This window comes from Penaeus monodon, chromosome 36, assembly GCF_015228065.2.
Source record: "Penaeus monodon isolate SGIC_2016 chromosome 36, NSTDA_Pmon_1, whole genome shotgun sequence".
NCBI lineage: Eukaryota > Metazoa > Arthropoda > Malacostraca > Decapoda > Penaeidae > Penaeus > Penaeus monodon.
In genome coordinates this window covers 31,224,034-31,250,241 of record NC_051421.1, presented here as the reverse complement: position 1 = coordinate 31,250,241, position 26,208 = coordinate 31,224,034, and the positions used below count along the sequence as shown (strand labels likewise).

The window sequence follows — 26,208 nt, the reverse complement described above, 5'->3', positions numbered from 1 at the left end:
AGAGAGGAGGGGGTTGAAATGAAGTTGGTTGAGTAATGGCCTGGGTGCATGATTTGGAAAGGATCAAGTTGACCGCAAGCATCGAGGAGGGGGTACAGCAGCAGTGGTTGGAGACATGATCAAAGGGAAAGGCAGTGGTTGGGAAACCAGAGAAATTAATTTTATACAGGCTAATTGATGAAGGAGCAAAGCTTCATAAGCTAGTAAGAATACAAATAATTATTGGTCATGGTAAGCCTGAAATATGTAGGGAAGAAAGATTATCAATCCCTAGGGTCCCCATGAGGGGTAAGGGCTTGACAACAAATCCAGAGAATACTGTGCCCATGACTCCCTGAGGCCATTCAGAACTGAGACAAAGCCAGCCTTTTATCCTTTCAGCATAGCTTTTACACATTAGGCAGTGGACTGATGAAGGAATTGGAGAAGAAAAAAGGAAAAGTAAAGGTGGAGAAGAAAGACCATCCAAGGTAGGAGCAGTCCCCAATATTGAGCATGTCTGCTACCCCCTTGAGATGGTGACCATCTTTATGGCCTGACCAGTAGTAGGTATTGTGTAAATTTGTCAACATCTAGCAGGCTGCCAGGCTACTGATTAACATAATCTTGTTATACAAAGAAAATATAAATCATATATTGGCTTAACAGCAAAATTCTTCCATAAGCATTCCCCAAAGTGATCTTTTGGCAGCCACTAAGCTCAAAAGTTTCCATTTCTGCAAGCATTCTTGATAATGTGTTGAATTTTGGACAGCTCTTGGCATACTTTCAGTACTGACATCTCCCATCTTCATTATGAATATATACAACATAAAAATTTCCATTTTTGCATACACAGAAAAGTTTTTTTTGCTGTAAAGCGACTGTAAAGTAGTCTGGGTACTGAAGACATATGCAATAAACACTTTACAGATATGAGAGAGATGAGAGAGAAGAGAGTAAATTAGAAAAAAGTGGCAAGTGGAGAAAGGAGAGGAATGAGTTAGTATGTAATGTAATTTTTTTGTGTCTGCATGGGTAACTTCTTGCACAAGTGGATGTATTAGTGAATAATATTAGCAAATTACCAACCTGTTAAGAGCTGAAGATGCATTAGACATTGGTGTCCATAATGTATTTAACACATCATACATTATTTTTATATTGGCATCATCTGTTACTGTTCCTGAACCTTTAGCCGTGTTGAAAAGGTCCCTTGGGACTGGGCGTGGTGGTGTTTTCTGCAGCTTGAAGAAACAAAAATGCAGTGAGATAATAGTAGAAAAATGTCTACCATATATCAGGTTATTTCTTTGAGTTTATAATCTCTTATGTCAAAGCCTTTTTGAGAAGTTAATTACACAACATACATAGCTAAAATTAGTTCTTACCATTTCCTCATGTATACAGGGTGTATGCAAGTTGTTTCCATGTGTTTCTTCATTCCCATTATTTGATAATCTTTCCAATATGTTGGTAAGTTTGGAAGTTGTTTGAGATGCTAGTCTGGTATCACTCTGAAGTCCAGCAAGTTCACTAATAACATTGTTATAATCCTCCTTTTTTGTACTAAGACCTTTACTTCCCTCTTGTACTGGTTGCTGTGCTTTTAATGAATCTTTATCACCTACATTTTGTGCCTCTTGTATATGACCTAAATTGCATGTTTTAGGATTTTCAGCTCTACTGTAAAGCTCCAACAATGGCACTGGAAGGCTTTTTGGCGACACTGGTGAGAGTTCTGTTGCTCTTATAACTGATTCTGACACAATAGCAGACTCTGTGATTTCAGGTGTTGCTGTGTGTGTGGTTTTGGTTATAGTTAACGGGGAACAATCTGAACAATTTTCGCCTACTGCTGGCGAACCTTCATCTGATGGCGAAGATCCTGGGTGCCTGGGAATCATGCTGACGCGCTCATAATCAGGATCTTCACTGATGGATTCATCCAATCTTAGTAAGGGATTTGCATCACTATCTATGTATGATGTGCCATTGCTTGCTCCTTCATTATCAACTGCAGAATTCAATCCTGTAGCTGAACCGTGGCTCTCTAATTGTTCAATATATGAATTATCTGCTTCTGAAATGTAGCTAAACCTACCCTGGTTTACTAAGCAGGACTCTGGTTCATGAATTAAGGTGCTTTGTAGTGGACCACAAGAAGCATTTGGAAAATCGGTTTTGTTTTTCATTATTTGACTTATTTCATCCACATCAAAAATTTGTGCAGTATCAACATCCCTGGGTTTCTGTGTGCTATTTAACATTTCTAACTTCTCAGAGGGATCCTCTGGACTAGCAGCAACATCTAAAATTAATTGTGCTGGATCATCCACATCAAATGGATGTGACATATTAGGGTTTACCTCCATGGAGACAGGTGTATTATTTGGTGGCTGGGGAACAGTATGCTGATCAGAGAGATTGACCAGAAGCTCAGGATCTGGTCTTACTCTTGCTGCCTTTTCTTGCTGGGGTAGTATTTTCTGCAACATGTCTTTAATTTCAGTGTCCTCAATCGATTTACGTATTCTTTTACTGACAGTCTTGCTGTGGCGAGTATCATTTTCCTCTTGGGAAGAAAAACCAAAGTTTTCAGCAATACCAGATTTGATTTTTTGTATTTTAGCATCCTTATCTCTGATTTTTGTTGCAGTGAGCTTGAAATCCAGTAAGTTTGGAGGTCCTGAATCTACTGAACTTCTGCTAGTGTTTCTTAATAGTTCTGGCGACTCTTGTCTCTCTACTCTCGCCTGCCATGCTAAGCTGTTTTCAGTACTAACCAAGCCCTTTGAACTATCTAAATGCCTCTTCTTGTTCTTACTGAATTCCGAGTCTGTAGTGTCTTCTTCATATGAAATATGCTTCTGACAATTTCTTGGCCGTTTCTCCCTGCGTGGCTTTTTAGCATGATTTTCCTCGTTATTTGAGTCTGATTGGAGGTTCTCAGGTCGTTTTCGTGACCACTTTTTCCTTAGCTTAAAGGGAGCCCATTCATCTTCACTGCTTTCCTTTGTCAATGATCTCAATTTGCTCCTGTTTTTATAGGTGTGACAAACAAAGTTTTTCTTCTTTTTCTTCTTCTCATACATCCAGCTGTGGTCTGTCTCAGGGTGGGATGAGTCAAAATCAAAATCAGAATAAACAGTATGGCTTCTTGGTGACGGGTCCTTTATCTCTGGGTATTCAAGGAAGCCTCCCGCCTCTGTGGTGTCCCCAAGTCGTTTGCCTTTTTTGTTCTTTGTGGATTTGCTACAGTTTCCAGTTTCCTTGCCTCTTGATGACAGAGGGGGCCTTCCCCTACCCCTCTTCGGTTTTCCTGCTGTATCCTTCAGTCCTGAATCTACTCCGGCACTGTCTGCATGACCAAAGGACTCAGGCCCTGTACTCAGTGACTGATTCACTGAGTTTTTTTTCTCTAGAGTGTATGTTTCATTTTGCCTCCTCTTAATACTGCTTGTACTAGATCTTTTCTGTTCAGATGGGTAAAGCTCCTTGTCATTTCTTCCTCCACTAATATCTGTAATACTGGTATTTTCAGGGGGTGTCTCAATGAGCATTGACTCAGTAAAAACATCATAAAGCTTTTTCTTACTTTTAACACATTCCTTCAGATCAGTGAAAGTGGGAGATGTACTCTTGCTTCTACCCGGAGGATATACAGTCTTAGTTTTTTTTTTTGCTGGGTAGGTGTTAGCTTTACTTCTTGATTCATTTGAGTCTGCATTTTTTATAAGTTTAAACTGCTTGCCTGGGGTCCTCAATCCCGATGGTTTAACTGGATATTCAGCCAAAATCTTAAGTGTTGACATCAGAGTTTTGCTTGGACTTTTTCCACTTCCCAGGAAATTTAATACTGATGCATTTGGAATGGTTTCTTGCTCTACCTCATCTTGCATTATATTTCCTTTATTCTTAACTAAATCTGATCTAGCCACTTCTTCACTCCTCTTATCATTAGTATCATACACATTTCTTTCACTAGTATTTGCACACTTACCAGCCCCATCCTCTTCAGCTGTTTTTCCTAGAGACCCATCAAGTGGACTGCAATCAATGGTACAGCCTAACCCACTCCTTAGATCTGATGCATGATCCCGATATGCCTTATCTTTGGTAGTTTTCTCCTGAGCTTCCTTGAAAAAAACTGGTGACTTGGATATACCCTCTCCTGCATCCAGGAAGTTGGGGCTTGGGGAACCAGAGAGATTTTCCTTCAACACTTCACCATCTAGCACTGCTGAAAAGGATCCAGTTAACATGGGGTTGCTTATATCTGGTGACCTATTTGGTACTTCTGTACAAGGTACATTACCATCTGGCATAAGCAATGGAGATAAGCATGGGTCAGATTCAAAAGTAGGCCTAGGGGTATCTGGCCACTTTACATCTGGCCTCATGGGAAAACTTGGAAATTCTGTTTGTGTGTGAATATGAGGTGTTATAATACCTGTGTCATCTCTGTGTACTATGGCAGTCACAGAAGTAACTGGGGTGCTTTCTTGAGCAAGAGTAACTATTGCTGATGAAACAGGCTTCACTGTGTCTGCTTCAGATTGCAATGTATTAATCAAAGGCTTTTCTGCTTCTGTTAATGCAACATCAGGAGTTGCATAGAAGTCATTAGACATATATTCATCTGGTTGTGGTGAAACATTTAATTTTCCTGCCACTGGTTCACCTCCACTGGAATTTTCATCACCTTGATTTGGGAAAGAACTGACTTTTGATGTCTCAGGACATTTAAGGTCTGATTTATTTAATGTGCTGGTTTCTGAAATTTCTTTATTACCTGGGTCAAGTTGATAATGCGTATGAAGTTGCAGATTATCATGCTTTAATGTATTAATGCTTAAAGCTACATGTTTTTGATGGTCATGTTCTGAGGCTGCAAGAACTGGAGTAGGTGAAGAAATCTTCTGTTTCTTATCATATTTTGATACAGAGCGGGGAGAGTTATGTATCACAGAAGTAGAACCTAATGTACTTGGTGTTGTTGGTCTGGGGCTCTTTGACACTGCAGCCTCAACAGCCTCCGCATCTACTGGATCAAGGCAGAGAATAATTTAATTTTGGAACTCGCTGCCTACTTTTACAATGTTTATAAGTCTCACCTTTTATAGCATGTTCTGAGTTATCTCCAACATCATCATTAGAGGTGGATGGTGACCACTTTGAAGTTTCAAGATAATCCTTTGAATGCTTTCCGTCTGACCTGAGTTTTCCCATGGGAGAAGATTCAGCCTGTGGTAATGAGCCCACCAAAGGCGAAGTGAACTTCAAAGTTGGATAACTTGGTGAGGATGACCTCTTAAGTTTGGGTGATGCTCCTAAAGACTTTCTCTGTTTTGCTTTTGGACCAACAGAAGAGGCCTTTGCATGTACATAGGAGTCCTTGTATTTCTCATCAGATAACTTGGAACGGCTGCGTAAAGGGTAGGTCTTGGGAGTCATCATTTGAGATTTGTTAGGTTGCCTGGAACTTTTTTTCCTAAGGCTCCTCTTTTCTTCCACTGGCAAGTCGTTATGGGTTGCCTCTGGGGTTACCACAGGAACTACAGTCTCTTTGTTCTTTGAGTCTGCCTGTACTGGACTCACCTCAGAAATCACTGCTTCTTTGCATTCCATGCTATTCTGTTGAAGTTCCCCTTTTCCTTGTACTGGTAAATCATTAGGAGTTGCCTCCTGAACTACAGTTTCTCTACCCTTTGAATGTGGCTGTACTGGTCTCAACTCAGAAACCATGGCCTCTTTACATTCTGTCTCCTCTGCATTGGCAAATCACTAGAGGTTGCCTCTGGAACTGCAATCTCTTTCTCTTTCGAGTCTGGCTGCATTAATCCCACCTCAGGAACAAAATCCTCTTCACCTTGTATATTTCTGTTGCTCCTTTTTCTGAAGTACTTACTCTGACCTTCAATCTCATCCTCTGATATTTTACTCCTTGCTTTGGCTCCCAAATCCCCAGAAGAATCAACAACTGGCAGCTCTTGACACTGCTTCTTCCTTGACCTTAGATCAACATGAACCCTATGTGACTCCCACCTCTCTTGCGTACTAAGTGAGCAAGGCACAATCTCCTTATCACTTTCAGATGAACTGTCAAGCTTCTTCTGTTTTTCTTTGCCTTCATAGGAATCCATAGCTCTGTTCAGCAGATCTGTATCTTGGGTTGGTAGGTACCTGTCAAGGGAACCACTAATGTGTGGTGAATCAACACACTCCTTTCTGTCCTGATTTTGAACATTTCCATCAGGTTCTCCCATAATTGTGCTTACACATGGCACTACAGTAATAGATGCCTTGGTATTTTTTGTAATTCCTTCAATTCCAACTGGACTTGCACATGCATCAATGTCCATGATGCTTACAGATGCCTTGAATTTCTTGGTTGATTTCTGTGGTGACACCTTTTCAGAAGGTGTAAACTGAGTATCTGAAAAGAATAAAGAATTTATAGAAAGAATCAGTTGTGTATGGATAATGCCTGTCTCTAATGTCAGACAGCATTCAATCAAGTACTTTCAGAGAAAATAAATGTGATCCAAAACTGGTAGACTGATTTCCCACATTTTTTCACTGTCAATGTGAATCAGAAAGTATGCAGAAGTAATTTTGGTAATGTTTTGCAAATTTCTTCAGCTACACCTCTCTGAAACCCAACCCATTCCCCCACCCTATTGTGTCCCTTCTCTCCCTGAGCCAGTCATACAAGCACATCCAGGTTAGATCCTGCTTCTTTTCTAAATGTGAATGAAGATGATAAGTACAAAATAAGAATTTTTATAATGCATGATGTATACATACCCTATTAGGGTCACCTACTGTCAACCTCTTTTTTACTTGTGAATGATCATAGTAGTATAAATAAAAAATAATTGTGAATGATCATAGTATGAAATAAGAATTACCATAATAAATGGCACTAATCCTTTCATTCTCCTTGGCTTCCTGAACCAATAACATGAGCACCTCCTAGTGTTAGTTACACCTGCATGAACAAAGTAGGTATGAAATAGGAATTCATAAGGCTTTCTCTTTACTTTACTTAATAATAAAAACAGAGGCAATAATAATATGGCATGAACACCACCTGGAAACAGCAACATGCACTTCTTAACAATACTACCTTTTGCTTTATTGTCTCATGGTTTATTATTTTTTCCATAGATATACATGCTTTATTTGCTCATTAACTTGCTCACTTTTGCTCTCCCACCCACTCTCACCCCCTCCTCTATGTCTGTCTCTAGCTCTGACTCTTAAGTGCACCCACATATGTTATCACAGTTATGCAGTAAATAACAACCCTCCCTGACCAGGACTCAAACCTAGGTCAGGAGAGAGAAAGGAGAGGGAGAAAGGAGGCAGAGGGAAAGGGAGAAGGAGGGAATGAGCGAAAGGAGAGGGAGAAAGGAGGCATAGGGAAAGGGAGAGGGAGGGAATGAGAGAAAGGAGGCAGAGGGAGGGAGAGAGAGGGAATGAGAGAAAGTAGGTAGGGGAGGGAGAAAAATGAGTTTAGTTTGGTTTGGATTCCATTTGATACAATGGATATTCTTGGTGTGACATACTGTCTGCTGGATTTTGCTCACGTATGTCAGCTGCTGCTGACTCGGCAGAACCTAGTCCTTGCCTGCCATGGTGCCCAGCCACAGCAGTAACCTCCAGGCGACAATTGCAACTTCTAGCGCCAGGGCGGGGCACAAACCGCCGACCCCTCGGGTAAGAGGCCGACACATTACCACTGTACTAGCTTGGAGGCTAGTACAGTGAGAGAGAGGAAGAGAGAGAGAGGGGAGAGAGAGAGAGAGAGAGAGATGGAGAGAGAGAGAGAGAGAGGGAGAGAGAGAGAGAGAGAGGGAGGAGAGGAAGGGAGAGGGAGAAGAGAGAGGGAGAGACTAAGAGAGGGAGAGACTAAGAGAGGGAGAGACTAAGAGAGAGGAGAGACTAAAGGAGGAAGAGAGGAGAGAGAGAGAAAGAGAGAGAGAGAGGAGGGAGGGATAGGGAGGAAGAGAAGGAGACAGAGAGAAGAGAGAGAGAGAGGGAGAAGAGAGAAGGGAGGAGGGAGAGAGGGAGAGGAGAGAGGGAGATGAGAGGGAGGGGGGAGAGAGGAGGAGGAGAGACTGAGGGGAGAGAGGAGAGGAGAGGGACGAGGAGGGAGAGAGAGAGGAGAGAGAGAGAGAGAGAGAGAGGGGAGAGAGAGAGGAGAGAGGGAGAGAGAGAGAGAGAGATAGAGAGGAGAAAGAAGAGAGGAGAGAGGAGAAGAGAGAGAGAGAGGGGTGAGAGAGAGAGAGAGGAGGGGGGAAGAGGGGGGCAGAGAGAAGAGAGAGAAGGAGAGAGGGGGAGGGAGGGGGGGAGAGGGGGGGGGAGAGAGAGAGAGAGAGAGAGAAGAGGGGGGAGTAAGAGGAGGGAGAGGGAGAGAAGAGAAGAAAAAGAGAAGGAGAGAGAGAGAGGGGAGAGGGGAGAGGGGGGAGGGAGGGGGGGGAGGAGAGAGAGAGAGAGAGAGAGGGAAGGAGGAGAGGGAAAGGGGAAGGGGGAGAGAGAGGAGAGAAGAGAGAGAGGAGAGAGAAGAGAGAGGAGAGAGAGAGAGAGGGAGAGAGAGAGAGAGAGGGAGAGAGAGAGAGAGAAGAAAAAAGAAAAAGAGAAAAGGAAAAAAAAAAGGAGGAGGGGGAAGAGGGGGAGAGAGAGAGAGAGAGAGAGGAGAGAGAGGAGAAAAGGGAGAGGGGGGAGAGGGGGGGAAGAGGGGGAGGAGGGAGAGGGGGGAGAGAGGAGAGGGAGAGAGGAGGGAGACGGAGGGAGAGAGAAAAGAGGGGGGGATGGAAGAGGGGAGGAAGAGGGGAGGGGAGAGGAGAGAAGAGGGGGAGAGGAGAGGGAAGAGAGAGGGGGGAGAGACGGGGGGAGGGAGAGAAAGAGAGGGAGAAACAAGAGGGGGGGAGAGAAAGAAAAGGGGAGAGGGAGAGAGGGGGAGAGAGAGGGAAGGGAGAGAGAGAGAAGAGAGAGGTAGGGAGAGAGAGAGAGAGAGAGAGAAGGGGGGGGAGAGAGGAGGGGGGGAGGGGGAGGAGGGAGGGAGGGAAGGAGAGGAAGGAAGGAAGGAAGGAGGGAGGGAGGGAGGGAGGGAGGGAGGGAGGGGGAGGGAGGAGGGGAGGGAAGGAAGAGAGAGAGAGAGAGGAGAAGAGAGAGAGAGAGAGAGAGGGGGAAGAGAAGAGAGGAAAGGGGGGGAGGGGGGGGAAGGAGAGAGGGAGAGGGAGAGGAGAGAGAGGGGGGAAAGGGAGGGAGGGAGGGAGGGAGGAGGGAGGGAAAGGGGGGGTTGGGGGGGGGGGGGAAAGGGAAAGAAGAGAGAAAGAGAGAGAAAAGGAAAGAGAAAAGAGAAAGAGAAGAGAGAGAGAGAAGGGGGAGGGGAGAGAGAGAGAGAGGAGAGAGAGAGGGGGGAGAGAGAGAGGGAGGGGGGGAGAGGAAGGAGGGGGAGGGGAGGGGAGAGAGAGAGAGAGAGAGAAGAGAAGAGAAAAAGGAGAGAGAGGAGAGAAGAGAGAGGAGAGAAGAAGAGAGAAGAGAGGGGAGGGAGGGAGGGGGGGGGGGAAAGGGAGGGGGGGGGGAGGGGGGGAGGGAGGGAGGGAGAGGGAGAGAGGAGAGAGGGAGGAGGAGAGAGAGAGAGAGGAAAAGAGTGAGAGAGAGGAGGAGAGAGAGAGAGAGAGAAGAGAGGAGAGAGAGGGGGAGAGAGGGAGAGAAGAGGGGGAGGGAAGAGAAAGTGGGAGGGGGGGGGGGGGGGGAGAAGGGAGGGAGAGAGGAGAAGGAGAGAGGAGGAGGAAGGGGGGGAGGGGAGGGGAGGGGGGGAAGGGAGGGGGGGAGGGAGGAGGGGGGAGGGGGGAGGGAGGGAAGGAAAAAGAGAGAAGGGGGAGGAGGGAGGGAGGGGGAGAGAGAAGAAAAAAAAAAAGAAAGAAAGAAGAGGGGAGAGAGAGGAAGAGAAGGAGAGAGAAAAGGAGAGAGAAGGAGAGATGAGAGAGAGAGAGAGAGAGAGAGAGAGAGAGAGAGAGAGAGAGAGAGCATGCAATAAAACATTTATCCATCTATGTATGAAAAGGTACAAGTAACCACAGCATAAAACATGAGGCATAATAATGGGGGAGTGGTACATTCTCATTATTATTTAGCCAAGTAAAAAGAAACCATAAACCAAGCGAATTCTTATTTCATGCCAACTACATTTATTTACAGAGGCACGACCAACAATAATAGGATCAGAGTGACTAGGGGGTAGAAGAAAATGGGGGAGGGGGTGTTTGTGGTGTGGAGAAGAAGAGAGAGAGTTTTTGAGATGCTCTATTGCTGATATTTTGATCTGTTGTTTTTCTCAAAAAAGCTGCCATGGTGGATATTCAGACCTTAGGGGTTAAACTGTTAACTGCACTGGATTTTTTTTTTCAAAGTATTAAATAATTTTAAGACTAATGCAATCACAAACTTTAGTCCATACATAAACCTACCCTCTGTGTCCAGAAATAGCTCTTGTTTGGAAACAGAAGTTTTCTTCCCAGAGGAGTGTCCAGAATGTGCTGACAAACAACCACCTTGCTTCTTTGCAGGTTGCTGTCTAGCTGAAATCTCAAAAAATGGTTTATACAAGCACCAAATTTTCTCCCCAGAAATAATACCCGATTAAAACCCCCAATTTGTACCCTACATAATTTTAAAAGAGTTATATAAAGAGCCTTTAAACCACTGGTATTTGGGGACATGCTCTCGTCCACTGTAGTTTTTTAACTGAAAATTTATTACAATGATAGTCCAGAAAAAACTTGTTACAAAAAGTCAATTAGTAAGCCTCCATACTATTATTATTCCTAACATTATCATTATTACTGACATGATGATTACCATAATACAAATAATGCTAACATTTATAAAAATAAATAAATAAATAAACAAATAAAAATAAAAATAAAAACAAACATATAAAGAAAAAACAAAATAAATTAATAATTAAATCCAAAAATCAAGGAGAAAAGTAAACCAAAGAGGTTAAAAGGGATGCTAGAAATTTACCCTTTTATGCTAAGCACTTTTGGGGGGCACCATGTTTTAAAAAAATTAATAAAAAATTATTTAGGTGTTGTCCCACCTCCCCCATGTCAACAGGTTAATCCAATAAACTGTAGTTAGCCTTTGGTATCTGCATGGGATTAGTTCCAGGGGCAGTATTCATGAAAAGTCTTGACCCACTTGCAAGGGTCTTGTATGCCATACCTTATTTTCGGGTGACAAAATTACCGGGATTGCCCATGCCAGGGCCCCCCTGCGTGCCCCCCCCACCTGAGCGACAAATCAAAAGTCCGTTTTACACCTTTTATGCTGTTTAGAAAACCAAAAAACAATGTTTTGATATTTTTTAAAAATAAAATGCAGTTTATCATTTTTTTGGGTAAGGTAATTTTAGTATGATCCAAAAATTCCTTTTAATCCATGTGATTACTCTCAGTAAAATATTTGACCACATATTGTGAGGGAAAATCATGTTTTTTGTTTTTTTTTCTTTCTTTTTTTTTTTACACGCCACTCCTCATAAAGTGGCGGCCACTCTTGAAAATACCTGTAGGTGCATAAAGGGCTTGCAGTCAGGCAGTAGTTCTCCTCCCCATTTTATATTTAAGTTTGCTTTTTAGAACCCCAACACAATTTTTTACATCTCATAAAACCAAAATGATGAGTCACTTTTCTTCAACAAACCCCAATCACTTCCCTTTTTTCTTCATGAGTCATTTTTCTTAGCCATCACGTCCTCTTCTGCCATCATGCATGACGCACTTTATTTCAACAACTTTCCTCTTCGTTTATTTTATTTTCCCCCTTTTTATCTTTTCATTTTTTGGGCGTTTTTTATTTCATCTTGTTACGGAAAATAGCGTACACACCCACACCCACACCCACACAAACAAACAAACAAACAAACAAACAAACACAACAAAACCAACCCCAACCCCAAACAACAAAAAAACAAAAAAACAAACCAAACAAACACACAGCTTTGTCTCTCTATCTACCATCTATCTATCTCTGTTTCCCTTTCAAACTCCAGGTAAATTGAAGTGTAACTTCAATTGCAGCAGCATGACCACAACAGCATAATTTCCCGGTGGGTCACACCAATCACGCTGTCCACACTCATGGACAGCGGCCTCCCCTCTTCCCTGCGCTTTACACAGCGCCTATGTACTTACAGCCGCAGAATCCGAACTGAGATTAGCATTCCCCAATCCTCCAGCAAAACAAGACAACTTATTTATCTACTATAACCCCTTTACATGACCTTATGACATAACTAGTGGATACGTGTAAAAAATAATAGTTGTCGAAATCATCTTGAAACTATCATGTATACATAACAGATGTCCCCAAGGTCCACTACATAAGGTCTCACGGGTGACACACCCGGCAGACAGGCCAGAAGAACGTCATACATACGAGACACCCGGAAATGAGTCCTTTTTCGAGCGTCACACAGGTGACACCCATCACGAGTGGGTTAAACTCCAAAATTTGGAGGAGGAGGAGGAGGAGGAGGAGGAGGAGGAGGAGGAGGAGGAGGAGGAGGAGGAGGAGGAGGAGACGAAGAAGAAGAAGAAGAAGAAGAAGAAGAAGAAGAAGAACAACAACAACAACAACAACAAGGAAAATAATAAGAAAAAAAAAGAAAGAGAAACAGAAGGAAAAGAGGAAGGAAAAGACAGGAGGAAAAGAGAGGAGGAGGAAAACACGGAGGAGGAAGAAAACACAGAGGAGGAGGAGGAGGAGGTAGTCTTTGCCTCATGACTCCCTGAAAAATGTCCTAAACACCCAATTTTTATATTATAACATAAATCTTAACTGTAAATATCAATATTAATTTCAAATGTGGCAACACAGCAAGTCGCAGACAAAATTGCTAAGAACAGCCTTAGACTGAGTCAGAGACATATTCTAGGGAAATTTTGGAGTCTAAGACTAATTTTAGGACACTTCTTAAATTTCTCTCATGAATACTGCCCCTAGACCCCTAGGGATACCAAAAATCCATTGAAGCTCAAGTCCCTTGTATTGAAAAATGTATTTGCAAATAACCACATCCATTGTATGTCTAACAACATAACACACTTCAGAATCAACAAAAGATTTCTTTTAACATATATTTTCATGTAATGTCTAAGGGAGATATAGAAACAGTAAACACAAAACACTTAAAATGTAAGAATATATAAACAGAGGAGATAAAAAGCCATCTTTCACAGAAAAAAAGTCACAAACCATTATCAGCAACAGAAGAACAAGTCCTTAAACCATTTGCTCCTGGTTTAAGTAGCATCCATTGTTGCTATTTTTCCATTTTGTTGCCTACAGATGGGTTCTATAATGCGCTCAGTCACCAAGGGAGTCAATTATCAGGCCCTACTGACCATGCCTCCTTTTCCCATATTTCCCAATTTGCAAGAAAATGCGTCTTTCTTTCTAATACTATTAACCCCTTGGATCCAGGTGCTTCACGGCGATCACACAGCTACTCTGCTGGATGCATGGCTTGTAGGCCAGGTGGATAGGTACCTGTGTGTGCAGTGACGAGACTATGTTTCCCCTTTGCAAAGTTATTTTCTCTCTTTATGTATAAGCACAGACTCCTTATCATCTTTTCAGGTAGTCTATAACTCAGTGCAAGAATAATAACAATAAGTAATTTTTTTTTTTCTGTCATTTTTTTATTTTTTTCATATTGTTAAATTATCTGTAATACAACCCTGCACTGGTGGTCACGGTGGCCAGGAATAGGATGCTGAGTATGGAAACGGCGTCCTCACTGGAGCCAATGCTCTTCCAGTCATGGCTCAAGGACACTACATTCCACTCATTTACTGATGGAAAAAATGGAAAAACTGTTTCCTAAATGCCAAATGAGTCTAATCACCCTCCATGAGCTTTGTGCTTTTGTGGCAAGTCTTTTCAATCACTGTGGCCTTCAGCCAAAACACTCACAACAGCAAGTTTGCGTCACTCAGCTGACAGCAAAATTTTCCCACAACAGCATGTTCATGTCACTCACACCTCAAGCCAAATTTTTTCATGACATGGTGGTCACGTCATCTGGATTGAAGAGGATAATACTGATACTGTTATAATTATCCCTGAGATCATAATTATTATAATATCAAAATATTAATGACAATAAAATATTAAAAGAGCTATCCAGAAATATTGGAAAAAGGGTAAACAGGTGAGATGGGTAGGACAAATAATTGACCCTTTGTATAAAGACAATTAATAAAGTATGGCAGGTATTCTTGCCACCTGGGCAGATTGAGTTAAGCTAAAACAAGTGCTAAGAGAAAAACTTAAGAATCTGCAAAATGGCAGTAAACTACAGCAGATTACCCCTATACATCATTTCATTTGAGTGGATTCAGCACAATGCTTTGCACGTGGTAAATCAAAGTTTTACTATTTTGGAAAATTGTTTTTTTTATTGACTTCTTTCATTCCTCAAAGAGAGAAGGGGAACTGTGTAACAGACAAAAGTTGTGGCAAATACAAAGTAAATAGCCGAAAACAAATACAAAGTAAATACCTGAGAGTCCGTTGAGAGGACTTCTAACGTACAAGGAACTACAACACTGCTTGACATTTTCTGCCCTGAGCCTGAAGAAGAACTATCCTGGAAATTAATAGTATCACAGTAAATATCCATATGGTGTTGAATACACAAAGGTATGACAGGCATAAATCAGGCACTGAGAGTGACATACTGAAAAGCTACACATGAACATGGAATTCAGAACTTATGTATATATATAAGGACACTATTTTAGGACACTTTCCACTCAACATTTTCAAACCACTTAACTGGATATGGTTAACAAATTATCAGACAAAAGCATTCCACTTCACCTACCTTGATTTTCCAACACACTGATGGCCCTTTATAATCTTCTTGGGCTAATAACAACAAAAATCCAATGAAGTCTTTATATGAATAGCTTTCATAATAATGTCAACAGTTCTTCACAATCAAGATTGATTAACAACTGATAATTGTTAGTAAGCACATAAGAACATGAGCTTAAAAACATGCTTTTTAACATCATATGAACGGGCATCTAGTGCTGCCCGTGCTACGCTCCGGGCTTAACATTCGTTCCATGAGCCTCTCCACAAGCAATTACCTAGTCCAATGCTTTTTCAGTAATACTACAAATGTTGTATTTCCATTCATCATTAACTTCAACATTTCATTTCCACTTGTTTATGAATGAGGACATAAGAGAGGATAATTTTGGTATAATCTAGATCAGTCTGCTATTCCCAATTAGATCTCCCTTCCTTGCCTATCATATGACGCTTCTGGACTTAAAGAGCTGTTATCTTGGTTTTTGAGCAGTATATTATCATTTTCATTGTCTGTAACTCTAGTACAGAAATTAAACATTTAATCACACTTCAGGATAATTTATCTTTATGCCGATTGATGTAACAAAAAAAAACTCATGCAGTCCATCATCTATGGCATGTGCGTACGTGCCCCCGGCAGATGGTCCCGCCATGCCATGGCATGTACGTACATGCCACCCGTCGGCAATGGGTTAAAACAACTTTTGCATGTGTATACTTCCATATAACAGCTAGCCTTTGCTGCCTGTAACTTCCTGCTCATCCTTAACCTATATTTTTTCCATTAGCCTCTTCCACAAAGATTCTTTAGTGCAATATTTTTGGCCAAGAATACTATGCCTAATGATCATACACATGCAATCAGAAACTGCAACATTTCATTTCCATCTTGTTTTTAAGTGAATGGGATGGCATAAGTGTGAACTAATCTGGTACAATCTAGCACATCTGTCTGGCTACTTCCAACTTTAGATCTCCCTCTCCTTTGGCCCTATCATCTCCTGCCTTCTAACTTAAGAGCTTTTATCTCTTATGTTTCGAGCTAGTATATGAGACATTCTCATGTCTATATACTCTAGTCACACCCAACAATAACTATTTTCAATTTTGACAATTCACTGTGCAGTATTTATTTGACATGAGAATGAAACAGATTTTACGATGAGTTCAATCAAGTCCTTCAAACATCAATCACCAAAATCTGTTTTGGTAAACTTGAAAAATCAGGCTCCAACTGTAGCTTGCAGTTGAAGCAGGGCATACGAACTGACATGCTTAAAAGTTAATTTTCATATTTTGCTTTCGTCAACAATGAATTTAAGTGACACAAATGACTTTTGCCTGGAAAGAAAATTAATTCAAGTACACTATTTTGTTGCAAAATTCATACATTATGAATAATACAGCAACAAATAAATGCAGCAGGATTCATAATCATCATCTATATATAACTTACACTGTATGTTCTCCACAAATATCCACTACAAAAAAAATAAAGAAAAAGAAATAAGGAAATAATATATATGAAAAGAAAAAAACAAAAAACAAAACAAATAAAAAAACATATTAAAGAAAGGCTTACCTTACTCTTTTTGTGTTTTTTCCCAAATTTCAAGGCCTCTGGTTCCTGGCTGATAACCTGTCCCAAGGTAAAGACATGTCAAACTGAAGCAAGTTTAGACTGCTAAATCTTGATTTGAACAAAGCCCTCAAGCATATTAAGACTCTTCTCATGAGAATATGTACACAAACATGCAAAATGAATCACAGCCAAAATAAGAGAAGAAACAAAACAAAAAATCAGTGATTTATCAGGTAAAACTAGACTCCTCTTCTGGTGCCACTATAAAAAGATACTATCTATCAAAAGATATCTATCATTTCTGCCTGAAGAATACTTGTTTCATTTTGTTCAAACATTATTACATTTGTGGTTTGTGATGAATACACACATTCAGTCGTTCTTCATACAAGAGGTAAGCAGCTTTCTGTAGTAACTCGGAACATTCAAACTCCAGAGAGATAGTATCTGACACCAGGTCCTTGCATTTCTGCAGCAACGGGGAGCTAAAAAGAGTGACCGTGTTTTCTATATGTTTCATCACAAACACCAGTCTAAAGGAATGAACAGCGCGGTAAAGTGTCACCGTCTTGATGTCATCGAAGGTCACTGTTAGGCTTTCCCAGGGTTGCTGTTATAAAAGAATCAAAGTAATCGTATTTAAATGACCATCAAAAATGAATAGTGTACGCATATACCTCGGATGAATATTCTGCAACAACATATTCCACAGAGCAAATAAACTTAATATACAAGAGAAAAAACAAAATTTGATAATCAACCCTTACTTCTGGAGTGGAATCCATCATTTGGTGGAAAAGAAGAACAGAGCTGCAAGCTGTATTGAAGTCCACCCAAAACTTCTCATAGTTTGCAGCCTGTGAAAGTAAAGATTATGAAGTGAGAAAAAAAAAAAAATCTAAACTTATACATTAGAAAATTTGTAGTAGAAATAAAATGATGCATAATATGAAAAAGTCACTGAAAAAAAAAAAAAAAAAAAAAAATTAAGACTTCAAAATGGAGAGAAAGAAACATAGGGTAAGCAAGTAAACAAGTCAGTAAAAATGAGAGAGAAAATGAAGAACAAGAGAACAGAAAGAATAAGCTCAAAGACTAACCTTAGGCTTTACAAGCTGCAGTTCCCCAACAAAAGCACTAAGACAGGGAAATGTGTAAACTAATCGATAACGACCAAGTGCTGCATTGTAAGCATTGAGAAACCTACGACAATCCTGAAAAATAATGGTAATCATTAGACTTGACATTGTAGTTTCTTTACAAAATATAAAAATATTCTATAAACCTGCTGATAAGGGAATCTTGCAAATAAGGGTGTAAACATATATACCTGCACTGTATTATGAGCCTTCATCCTTGTTCATTACTTAATGTAGCAAGGTAGATTTTGGATTATAGTGGTATTGGTGATGATATTCTTAATTACCTTAATCATCTTCAGAAACACATTTTTGGAGAAAATGACATTTTCATCAATATATTAAGCCTCTTGTACCCCTTCCATGGTTCCTCTAAGCTCTCTCATCACCTTTCCAACACATGTTACCCATGTCTAGTAAAATGTGGTTGACCCTCTGTCATCAGCTGCAAACCTGCTTATCCATCACATACTACTAGCCACACAGCCCCTTCTCACACCTCTGTCCACAACCATGAAACCTTTAATCTATCCACTGATGAGGACCATGACCAATGCACTGATGCTGTAGGGACAAGGGGATAACTTTGATAGGTTCAATGCAGCTCGAGATCTGATACATCAAATTACTTGTGCCTGTATATATGTCATACACTCTCAAAAACATATATGCACATACATACTGACTCCAATGCTGTCATAGTAGTTTGATCACTGTCGCTGCCCTTAGCAGTATTTATCTACACTTTTTTTCCCAGCATATTTATGTAGCAAGAATGTAGAATAAAACTTTCTAGTATATGAAAATTTTAAAATTTTTAAAAAGTTTTTTCCCTTTATACTGATTCATAATTATGAACAATAGAAAATTCAATTATACAACAGTTGTTCTTTGTCTATAATGGAAAAAAAAAAAAATGAATATCCAGAATTTAGCCCACCACAGCATAGAGATAAGCCCAATATCATAGAGTTGGATAAAGATAATAAAACAAAAACCTTCTAATGATTTTTAAATGGTTATCATATACTTACAGGCTCAAAGTCTGAAATTCTGGTGAAAAGAGAATGCACAGTGCAATCCACCATGAGAAACCACTGGCTAACACTGCGCACTCTCTCTGCCGTGGTAGATAAACGAAAGATAGCTTCCACTATGCTGGTCTGGAAGTCGTAATTACCAGCAATTTTCAGCAGATTGCAAAGATCCTTTCTGTATATTGTAAAATGACACCATTAAAACAAATATTTTTAACAATCCTTTACACAATTAATTATAAGAACAGCCAGGAGCAAAACCCAAAATACCCTAAAACTTTACTACTTTTTTACAATTTTATCGGGCAAAACAAGAGCTACAGGCACAAAAAGGGGGGGAGGGGGACCGTTAGGGTTTTAAGGGAAGAACCTTGGGGGAGATGGTTTTTTGGGATTTCTTTTATCTATTATTTTCATATACATTTTTCTTTTTATTATTTTTAATAATATATTATAAAATTATATAAAATATTATATATATATATAATTATAATAATATAATATATATATTTTTAAAAAAAATTATATATATATTATATATTATATATATATTATATTTTATAATTATAACATATATAATAATATATATTTTAATATTATATTATATTATATATATATTATTTTTTAATATTTTTAAAATAAAAATGATATAATATATATATTATATTTTATATATATATATAATATATATTTTATTTTAATAAAATTATATATATATATATTATTATATATATATGTATATATATATGTTATAATTATATTTAATATTGTAGTAAATATAATATATATTAATATTATATTTATATATATATATTATATATATATTTTATTGGGTTATGTTAATGTATATATATAATATTTTATATATTTTAATATATAATATATTTTATTTGTGTGGGTTGTGTGTGTGGTGTGTGTGGTTGGTGTGTGTGTGGTGTGGGTATGTGGTGTGGTGTGTGTGGGTGTGGTGGGTTGTGTGTGTGTGTGTGTGTGTGTGTGTGTTGTGTGTGGTGTGTGGTGTGGTGAAATGGTGGGGTGTGTAGTGTGGGGTGGTTTTGGTGTGTATATATTTGGTGTATATGTATATATATTTTATTTATATAAAATATTATATTATAATTATAATTAATATTTTAATTTATATATTATATTATTAATATTTACATATATATTATTTTATATTTAAATATCTAATTTTTTAAAATTGTAAATATATATTATACTATATAAAATTTATATCTTATATATTATATCTATTTTAAATTTTATATATATATTTTATTATTATATAATTTTAATATATAATTATTATTATATATATATATATTATTATTTAATATTAAAATATATTATTATATATATATTGATATATATAATAATTTATATTATATAATACATTTTTAATATTATAATAAAATTTATACATTATATATAAAAATAATATGTATTTATAAAATTTTTAATATATAATTTATAATACTTTAATTTAAATCATATTTATATATATTTTAATATATATACATTTTAATTTTAATACATTTTTCACACAACATATTAACCACTACCACAACCATACCACACACACATACAAAACACACACAACAAACCACCACCCACACAACACCACACACACAAACACCCACACCACCACACCACACAACACACACCACAACCCCCCACACCCCACACACACACCACACACCCCCACCACAAAAAAAATTTTTTAAAAAATTAATTTTATATATATATATAAAAAAAATAAAAAAAATAAAAATTATATATATATATATATAATAAATAAAAAATATATATATATAAAATATAAAATAAATTATAAATATTATATATATAAATATATATATAAAATATAAAAATATATTTTATTAAATAAAATATTTATATATATATATTTTATAAATAATATATATAAATATACTATATATATATATAATATATATATATATTAATTTTATATAATATATCCCTTTAATTTAAATATTTTAATATTTATTCTAATCATTTTTAAAATATACCTATAAAACCATTAATCTTTATATTAAAATATATATATATTAAATATTATATATTTTTCTTATTAGCCCCTTATTTTTATAATTTTAAAAATTAAAATTTATTATTATCATTATATATATATATATATATATATATATTATTAGTATCATAATATATATTATATAATATTTTTTAATATATATATATTTTATATTATATATTACATATAAAATTTTAAAATATAAAATATATATAATATAAAATATTTATATATATATTTTTAAATATACTATACATTAATTACATTATAACTATATATAACTATATAATATATAATTTATATACTTTAAAATAATTTATATTTATAAAAATATAAAATATATATATAATTATTAAAAATATGTTATATTGTTTATGAAAATTTTAATATATATATAAAAATATATATTATATATTATATATATTATATATTATATAATTTAATTATATATATATATAGATTTTTTTTTAAATGAAAATCAACAACACAACAGCATGCTCATAGTGGCATAATAGGGAAGTAGAAGAATCCAACACAAACCTCTCCACCATTTCTTCCCTTCCCCCTACTGGTCCCTCCCTACCTCTTTGTCCCTGTACTCTTTTTTTTTGCCTCAAAAAAGATTGAAAAATGTATTAAAGTTTTAGGTGTTTTGGACTTTTGCCCCTGGCGTTTTTAAAATTAATGTGAAAAGGGATTGTTAAAAATTTTGTTTTAATGGTTCATTTTACAATTCAAAAAGGGATCTTTGAAATCTGCTGAAAATTTGGTAATTACGTTCCAACCAGCATAGGGGAAAGCTATCTTTGTTTATCTACCACGGCAGAGAAGTGCGCATGTTGCCAGTGTTTCTCATGGGGGATTGCACTGTGCATTCTCTTTTCACCAGAATTTCAACTTTGACCTGTAAGTATAAAAACCTTTTAAAAAATCTTTAAAAGGTTTTTTTTTTTTATTATCTTTATCCAACTCTATAAATTTTTGGGGCTTACTCTATCGGGTTGGGGGGCTAATTCGGGGATTTTCATTTTTTTTTTTTTCCATTATAGAAAAAGAACACTTTTTGTAAAATTGAATTTTCTATTGTTCAAAATTATAAATCTTTAAAAAGGGGAAAAAACTTTTTATAAATTTTAAATTTTTCATATACTAGAAAGTTTTATTCTACATTCTTGCTACATAAATATGCTGGAAAAAAAGTGTAGATAAATACTGCTAAGGGCAGCGACAGTGATCAAACTACTATGACAGCATTGGAGTCAGTATGTATGTGCATATATGTTTTTTGAGAGTGTATGACATATATACAGGCACAAGTAATTAGATGTATCAGATCTCGAGCTGCATTGAACCTATCAAAGTTATCCCCTTGTCCCTACAGCATCAGTGCATTGGTCATGGTCCTCATCAGTGGATAGATTAAAGGTTTCATGGTTTGTGGACAGAGGTGTGAGAAGGGGCTGTGTGGCTAGTAGTATGTGATGGATAAGCAGGTTTGCAGCTGATGACAGAGGGTCAACCACATTTTACTAGACATGGGTAACATGTGTTGGAAAGGTGATGAGAGAGCTTAGAGGAACCATGGAAGGGTACAAGAGGCTTAATATATTGATGAAAATGTCATTTTCTCCAAAAATGTGTTTCTGAAGATGATTAAGGTAATTAAGAATATCATCACCAATACCACTATAATCCAAAATCTACCTTGCTACATTAAGTAATGAACAAGGATGAAGGCTCATAATACAGTGCAGGTATATATGTTTACACCCTTATTTGCAAGATTCCCTTATCAGCAGGTTTATAGAATATTTTTATATTTTGTAAAGAAACTACAATGTCAAGTCTAATGATTACCATTATTTTTCAGGATTGTCGTAGGTTTCTCAATGCTTACAATGCGCACTTGGTCGTTATCGATTAGTTTTACACATTTCCCTGTCTTAGTGCTTTTGTTGGGGAACTGCAGCTTGTAAAGCCTAAGGTTAGTCTTTGAGCTTATTCTTTCTGTTCTCTTGTTCTTCATTTTCTCTCTCATTTTTACTGACTTGTTTACTTGCTTACCCTATGTTTCTTTCTCTCCATTTTGAAGTCTTAATTTTTTTTTTTTTTTTTTTTTTTCAGTGATTATTATTTTATTTCTACTACTAAAATTTTCTAATGTATAAGTTTTTTTTTTTTTTTTTTTTTTCTCACTTCATAATCTTTACTTTCACAGGCTGCAAACTATGAGAAGTTTTGGGTGGACTTCAATACAGCTTGCAGCTCTGTTCTTCTTTTCCACCAAATGATGGATTCCACTCCAGAAGTAGGGTTGATTATCAAATTTTGTTTTTCTCTTGTATATTAAGTTTATTTGCTCTGTGGAATATGTTGTTGCAGAATATTCATCCGAGGTATATGCGTACACTATTCATTTTTGATGGTCATTTAAATACGATTACTTTGATTCTTTTATAACAGCAACCCTGGGAAAGCCTAACAGTGACCTTCGATGACATCAAGACGGTGACACTTTACCGCGCTGTTCATTCCTTTAGACTGGTGTTTGTGATGAAACATATAGAAAACACAGTCACTCTTTTTAGCTCCCCGTTGCTGCAGAAATGCAAGGACCTGGTGTCAGATACTATCTCTCTGGAGTTTGAATGTTCCGAGTTACTACAGAAAGCTGCTTACCTCTTGTATGAAGAACGACTGAATGTGTGTATTCATCACAAACCACAAATGTAATAATGTTTGAACAAAATGAAACAAGTATTCTTCAGGCAGAAATGATAGATATCTTTTGATAGATAGTATCTTTTTATAGTGGCACCAGAAGAGGAGTCTAGTTTTACCTGATAAATAACTGATTTTTTTTTTTTTGTTTCTTCTCTTATTTTGGCTGTGATTCATTTTGCATGTTTGTGTACATATTCTCATGAGAAGAGTCTTAATATGCTTGAGGGCTTTGTTCAAATCAAGATTTAGCAGTCTAAACTTGCTTCAGTTTGACATGTCTTTACCTTGGGACAGGTTATCAGCCAGGAACCAGAGGCCTTGAAATTTGGGAAAAAACACAAAAAGAGTAAGGTAAGCCTTTCTTTAATATGTTTTTTTATTTGTTTTGTTTTTTGTTTTTTTCTTTTCATATATATTATTTCCTTATTTCTTTTTCTTTATTTTTTTTGTAGTGGATATTTGTGGAGAACATACAGTGTAAGTTATATATAGATGATGATTATGAATCCTGCTGCATTTATTTGTTGCTGTATTATTCATAATGTATGAATTTTGCAACAAAATAGTGTACTTGAATTAATTTTCTTTCCAGGCAAAAGTCATTTGTGTCACTTAAATTCATTGTTGACGAAAGCAAAATATGAAAATGAACTTTTAAGCATGTCAGTTCGTATGCCCTGCTTCAACTGCAAGCTACAGTTGGAGCCTGATTTTTCAAGTTTACCAAAACAGATTTTGGTGATTGATGTTTGAAGGACTTGATTGAACTCATCGTAAAATCTGTTTCATTCTCATGTCAAATAAATACTGCACAGTGAATTGTCAAAATTGAAAATATTTATTGTTGGGTGTGACTAGAGTATATAGACATGAGAATGTCTCATATACTAGCTCGAAACATAAGAGATAAAAGCTCTTTAAGTTAGAAGGCAGGAGATGATAGGGCCAAAGGAGAGGGAGATCTAAAGTTGGAAGTAGCCAGACAGATATGCTAGATTGTACCAGATTAGTTCTCACTTATGCCATCCCATTCACTTAAAAACAAGATGGAAATGAAATGTTGCAGTTTCTGATTGCATGTGTATGATCATTAGGCATAGTATTCTTGGCCAAAAATATTGCACTAAAGAATCTTTGTGGAAGAGGCTAATGGAAAAAATATAGGTTAAGGATGAGCAGGAAGTTACAGGCAGCAAAGGCTAGCTGTTATATGGAAGCATACACATGCAAAAGTTGTTTAAAAGAGCTCATGTTTCTTTATTGCTGCTTACAGTGCTTAACAAATTATCAGTTGTTAATCAATCTTGATTGTGAAGAACTGTTGACATTATTATGAAAGCTATTCATATAAAGACTTCATTGGATTTTTGTTGATTATTAGCCCAAGAAGATTATAACAGGGCCATCAGTGGGTTGGAAAATCAAGGTAGGTGAAGTGGAATGCTTTTGTCTGATAATTTGTTAACCATATCCAGTTAAGTGGTTTGAAAATGTTGAGTGGAAAGTGTCCTAAAATAGTGTCCTTATATATATACATGTTCTGAATTCCATGTTGATGTGTAGCTTTTCAGTATGTCACTCTCAGTGCCTGATTTATGCCTGTCATACCTTTGTGTATTCAACACCATATGGATATTTACTGTGATACTATTAATTTCCAGGATAGTTCTTCTTCAGGCTCAGGGCAGAAAATGTCAAGCAGTGTTGTAGTTCCTTGTACGTTAGAAGTCCTCTCAACGGACTCTCAGGTATTTACTTTGTATTTGTTTTCGGCTATTTACTTTGTATTTGCCACAACTTTTGTCTGTTACACAGTTCCCCTTCTCTCTTTGAGAATGAAAGAAGTCAATAAAAAAAACAATTTTCCAAAATAGTAAAACTTTGATTTACCACGTGCAAAGCATTGTGCTGAATCCACTCAACTGAAATGATGTATAGGGGTAATCTGCTGTAGTTTACTGCCATTTTGCAGATTCTTAAGTTTTTCTCTTAGCACTTGTTTTAGCTTAACTCAATCTGCCCAGGTGGCAAGAATACCTGCCATACTTTATTAATTGTCTTTATACAAAGGGTCAATTATTTGTCCTACCCATCTCACCTGTTTACCCTTTTCCAATATTTCTGGATAGCTCTTTTAATATTTTATTGTCATTAATATTTTGATATTATAATAATTATGATCTCAGGGATAATTATAACAGTATCAGTATTATCCTCTTCAATCCAGATGACGTGACCACCATGTCATGAAAAAAATTTGGCTTGAGGTGTGAGTGACATGAACATGCTGTTGTGGGAAAATTTTGCTGTCAGCTGAGTGACGCAAACTTGCTGTTGTGAGTGTTTTGGCTGAAGGCCACAGTGATTGAAAAGACTTGCCACAAAAGCACAAAGCTCATGGAGGGTGATTAGACTCATTTGGCATTTAGGAAACAGTTTTTCCATTTTTTCCATCAGTAAATGAGTGGTATGTAGTGTCCTTGAGCCATGACTGGAAGAGCATTGGCTCCAGTAAGGACGCCGTTTCCATACTCAGCATCCTATTCCTGGCCACCGTGACCACCAGTGCAGGGTTGTATTACAGATAATTTAACAATATGAAAAAAATAAAAAAATGACAGAAAAAAAAAATTACTTATTGTTATTATTCTTGCACTGAGGTTATAGACTACCTGAAAGATGATAAGGAGTCTGTGCTTATACATAAAGAGAAAATAACTTTGCAAGGGAGACATAGTCTCGTCACTGCACACACAGGTACCTATCCACCTGGCCTACAAGCCATGC

The 26,208-nt window shown here is 37.2% G+C and overlaps 1 protein-coding gene across 1 annotated transcript in view; it reads right to left on the bottom strand.

The window, feature by feature from the left end:
* Nucleotides 1-1,049: 1,049 nt before the first annotated feature.
* LOC119595454 overlaps nt 1,050-26,208 on the bottom strand; it is a gene marked incomplete in the record, with an annotated part of 42,044 nt that continues 16,885 nt past the window's right edge. Inside the window, 11 exon segments of the mRNA XM_037944576.1 lie at nt 1,050-1,226; nt 1,371-5,033; nt 5,035-5,750; nt 5,753-6,418; nt 10,464-10,581; nt 14,567-14,653; nt 16,469-16,525; nt 16,839-17,078; nt 17,236-17,325; nt 17,569-17,682; nt 18,642-18,819. Of these exon segments, the coding sequence (XP_037800504.1) occupies nt 1,056-1,226; nt 1,371-5,033; nt 5,035-5,750; nt 5,753-6,418; nt 10,464-10,581; nt 14,567-14,653; nt 16,469-16,525; nt 16,839-17,078; nt 17,236-17,325; nt 17,569-17,682; nt 18,642-18,819 (6,100 nt within the window).